This window comes from Benincasa hispida, unplaced genomic scaffold, assembly GCF_009727055.1.
Source record: "Benincasa hispida cultivar B227 unplaced genomic scaffold, ASM972705v1 Contig793, whole genome shotgun sequence".
NCBI classification, from domain to species: Eukaryota; Viridiplantae; Streptophyta; class Magnoliopsida; order Cucurbitales; family Cucurbitaceae; genus Benincasa; species Benincasa hispida.
In genome coordinates this window covers 451,434-456,231 of record NW_024065130.1, presented here as the reverse complement: position 1 = coordinate 456,231, position 4,798 = coordinate 451,434, and the positions used below count along the sequence as shown (strand labels likewise).

General features: G+C 32.2%; 1 protein-coding gene across 1 annotated transcript; it reads right to left on the bottom strand.

Moving 5' to 3' along the window:
• Positions 1 to 408: 408 nt before the first annotated feature.
• On the bottom strand, positions 409 to 4,481 carry LOC120070030 (ent-kaurenoic acid oxidase 2-like). The gene is made up of 3 exons (XM_039021884.1): positions 4,169 to 4,481; positions 3,135 to 3,618; positions 409 to 552 (listed from the first exon to the last, which is right to left on the bottom strand). Exons 2-3 carry the CDS (start codon positions 3,426 to 3,428, stop codon positions 460 to 462), a joined length of 387 nt encoding a protein of 128 aa, XP_038877812.1. The 5' UTR covers positions 3,429 to 3,618; positions 4,169 to 4,481; the 3' UTR covers positions 409 to 459.
• Between the last annotated feature and the right edge of the window lie 317 nt (positions 4,482 to 4,798).

Genomic DNA, 4,798 nt, shown 5'->3' with positions numbered 1-4,798 from the left:
AAGTTTAATGTGCGAGGTTAAAACTTAGAGACCTATGGACGGAAAGAACTGGAGAATAAATATTAAATTAAAAATTAAAACATTCAATATGATTTTTTATTTTTTTACTATAACAGGGTTGGGTCTCGGGACTAAAACTACCAACTTCGTAGACGATGCATAAAGATGGCAATTTTAAATTAAAGTAAAGTCTAATTTCATAATACGGATTTAAAAATTCGAAAGTGTCTCGTGAATAATACTATTATCATTATTATTAATAATAACTTTAATTAAAACTAAATCCATCTCTCACTATGGCAGTCAAAGGCAGTTGTCCATTGGCTTGGGTGAAGGTAAGTGAGTGACATTACATTTTTGGTTAACGACCTCATTCTACAACAATACAAACAATAACAATTCTATCACTTTTTTTTTTTTTTTTTTTTTTAATTTTTTTCAATCAATCACTATCCATACTTACTTGTAATTGAGGACTTCATCATTTGTAATCTCAAACTTTGCAATTTCACTTCCACCACAAAACCTACTTCCAACTCCAACTCTATAATTCTGCCCATTTTACAAATATCATCAACATTAATATTTTTTCAATTAGCTCTTTTTCGTGAATGAAAGATGAGATTCACAACAAGCACAACCATACTAAGATTATCACACTAGAGAACTGGAGTCCCGATCAAAGGAAAGCCAATTTCAATCAGTAGGTGTGTCACCCAAATAATTTCAGCTATGGAGTCAGCAAGAGCTCGATATTTTGACTCTGTACTTGAACGAGTAGCGACGACTTGTTTCCGAGAAGTCTAGAAGATGAGGATTGTGCCTAAGTAGATACAGTAGCTTGCAATCGACTTCCTATCATCTACATTGGTAGCCCAATCAGCATCCAAAAAGGTCGCGATACTTATAGAGTCACTCGATTGAATTAATATGCAATAGTTCATGGTACCCTTTAAGTACCATAGAATCCTTTTAACAACATGTAAGTGAACATCTGTAGGAGCCTTGAGGAATTGACTCAATTTGTTGAATAAAAGCAATATTAGGCCCAGTGTTAGTGAAATATTATAGAGCTCCAATTATACTCCGATAGGGAAAAGGATCTGTGAGTAAAATACCGTCGTTTATGGACAAGTGAGTTCCAACAACAGCTGGTGAGGGACAAGGCTTACATTTTGAAGATTGAGTCTGGACAACAGATTAGAGATATACTTTGATTGATTAAGATGAAAACCAGAGTCCATATACATAAATTGGATATCCAGAAAGAAATTTACCTGGCCAAGGTCTTTGAGAGTAAACTTAGCATCCATAGAAGAAATGAATTGTATAATCAGAGACGAATTATTTCCAGTAATTATAAGATCATCAACATAGACAAGTAATAAGACAATTGAACTCTTCTCTTTGTAGTAAAAGAGAGATGTATCCAACCTACTAACTTGAAAACGACAGTGAAGAAGAAATGTCTTGAGTTCATCGTCCATGCCTAATGGGCTTGTTTTAGGCCATAGATGGTCTTGTTGAGACGACAAACAAAATCAGGAATAGAGGGATAAAGCCAAATATGTATAGTTACAAAAGAATGTATTAAACGAATGATTTGATTAGGGAGAAGAATTCTAGGACTACGTGGAGCACCACTAATGGATACAGTATAACATAAAAGAAAACCTTCTAGAAATAGTTTTTAAATACCTGGAGAAAAACCAAGAGAATCCACATCAATGGCATATTGGCAATGACTTAGCTACTGACTTTGCTGATTGTTATGTTAACCATCTTAATCCTTAACATCCATCTCTCTTCCTCTTTCTCACTTTTTGAAACTGACCCCTCTCCCCTGTGCCCACCTAATCACTTTCTCATGGGCTACCTATCTTTGCCTATTTTATTCACCGCCCAGAAAATGACAATGACGCTTAAACACGACTTCAAAATCGTCTCCTCATCTCTTAACCTTAAGCTCCTCTTACTCCCTCTGTATTTTTCATTGAATGTGTCCATCTCTTTCAACATCTCCCATGTATGATTTAATACAGTCAATAGGCAAAACAAAGGAAAATCAGTTGAAAACCGAACCGAAACGATTGGAACAGAAACCGATAGATTCGACTTTTAACTAAAACTGAGGGAGCTTAAATTTTTTCTACTTAAAACACCTTAGGCATTCGGTCTAGTCACTAGTTTTGGTCAGAATCGGACTAGGTCGAACCATGAACATCCCTAATGCTTATATATTCTTGTTTGTCTAGCACTTCACTTGTTTCCTCATTTTCAAATCTTCTTCTTTTCTTCTCTATCACACAATGGAGGATATTTTGTATCTTTCTTCTCGCCTACCAATAATGTTGTACAAAATATCATGTAAATACTATCCAAGACTAAAAATCTAGAACCAAAAATTAGTTTGACTTTTATTCTAAATTGTTTAAAAGAAGATGGGTTGATCCCTTAAACTTTGTATTTTGGTATCACAATTCTCTCCAACTTTTAAAAGTATTATAAATACCTTTGAATTCAAACAAGTTTAAAAAACAGGAACAGGGGTCAAATAACTCTACAATTTTCTTTTTAAAAAAAGTTTAAGGTAGTATAGTGATTAATTTGTCTGAAGTTTTCTTAAGATAAAAAAAAAAATCAATTTTAAAACAAATCATATAGATATCCTCATTTTTTTCTATTCTTATTTGTTCAATTCTTACATAAATTTCTTAGCGGCCGAAGTAAAAGTTAAAACTACGTACAACCTTGTTAAAACATTTTAGTCCAAAGATATTTCTTAGCAGTTTTCCACAAATTTCTTATCAGCCAAAGTAAAACTAAAACATTTTTTTTTTCTTGTTATAATCTATATACCTTAATTGAAGCGAGCAATTTTATCTTTTCTTTTGAGATAATCAAATGTCAAACCTTGAATAAAAAGGGTATTGAATAAGAGAGAGAAAAAAAAATGAAAAATAGAGAGGTAAAATAAACACAAAATATTAACGATTTTCTTTTTCAAATTTAATGATAATAATATTTTTTGAACTCTTTTTGAAAATTTTAAAATATTTTTGAAATTTTTAAAAATTCAACTTCTAACGGGATATTTATATATAGCCCTTGATTAACAACAAAAAAAAATGTACCTTGAGTGCTTGATGATAAGTGAATCCAGGCAAGTCATAAGGAAAAATGGACATAATTAGAAGACCCAATTCTTTGTACAATGTGTGAAGCTCAGCCATGGTATGACCATTAATTTCATCAATCCCCAAGAAAATATGTAAAATTACTTTGAAAAATAGACTTCCAATCTCATCCAACAATTCAATTGGCTCTCTTCTCATGCTACTCCATTCCTCCAACCCCTTTTCCACTATTTGCTCAATGAAATCCACATATTTAGTCAATACCTCATACCCATTCATAGGAGATGCCATTATTTTATATCTACTTTTGTGATCAATCTTTCAGAAATCACCATTTCCTTCTAATATTTGCACTGACTTTGGATAATGTGGTTCCAACCTTTCATCGTCTAAGTATATGCATCGACATATCTCTAGATTTGTTACAATGATTGTCGGCATTCCATAAAAGTGACTTTTATACATTCCTGCTCTTCCATTTCTGCATAAGAATAACACCCACAATTATAGTTATCCATCCTAAAATTATAGTCCAAATTTCAAGAACCGTACGACGAAAATGAACATAACTCAACACAATAATTGACACTCGCTCTCTTCCATAAATTGGAGAGTTTCGACCATTCGTCCTACAATAATTGTACTAAAAAGATATTGGTAGATCATTGTTTTACTCCAAATATTTGGAATAGAAATATTATGATCTAAAAAACAGTGCTTAATTAAAAAAGAAGAGGAAGGGCATAAATCACTCAGAAAACCATGGATTCCCATTAGTATAAAGTTGATGTAAACATAGAAACTAAAAAATGGATGAAAGTAGTCTTTAATTATATAAGCTTACTTTTCAAAAAATGAATACTCAGAAACTCAAGGATTAACAAATGGAGTATTAAGTATAAAAAAAATTAACCTATTATAAAAGAAAAAGAACGTTGAGAAGAGAACCACTATTATTTATTTTAGAATGAAATGAAAATTTCTGAGTCTCTCACTCAAAAAAGAGGGAAAAAAGAGAGATGAAGAAATACCTTAAAAGAAGAGTATGAATAAAAGAGTATGGATCACGTCAAGTCTAAATCCTTTGTAAAAGGACAATGAAGAGCCAACAAAAGGCCATCCCAAGTCACCAGGAGCAAAAGATTTTAAAACTTTTCTTTCCAACTTAAACTAATACCATATTTCATTGAGTTTCCTCACAAACAAATAAAACCCTAAAAAAGCTCCAATAATAACACAAACACCTATCATTTCCATTCTTTGGTAGCTTTGTAATGCATAACATCTCTCCAAACCCACGATGAAGTGTCCTTTGTAGTGTGATAATGAATGCTATCATATGCTTTTTATCGAAGATTGTTTAAACATTTCAGAAAGACAAAAAAACTTTATGTACAGTCTGTTCATAGTCATCCACCAACAAAGCAAGTGCAGCCCACCAAAGAGTCTGTTCATAGTCTATAATGGTATTGATATCATATAATGTTGGCCCATTCTCATCAATGGTCACAATCAGTTTGTCTACTTTGACAATGCACTTCACTTGTTTTCTTATTTTCTCCTCCATTGCAATTCACTTCACTTGTTTTCTTATTTTCAAATCTTTCTTCTTGCCTACCAATAATGTTGTACAAAAAAACATGTAAAACTATCAAGTGTAA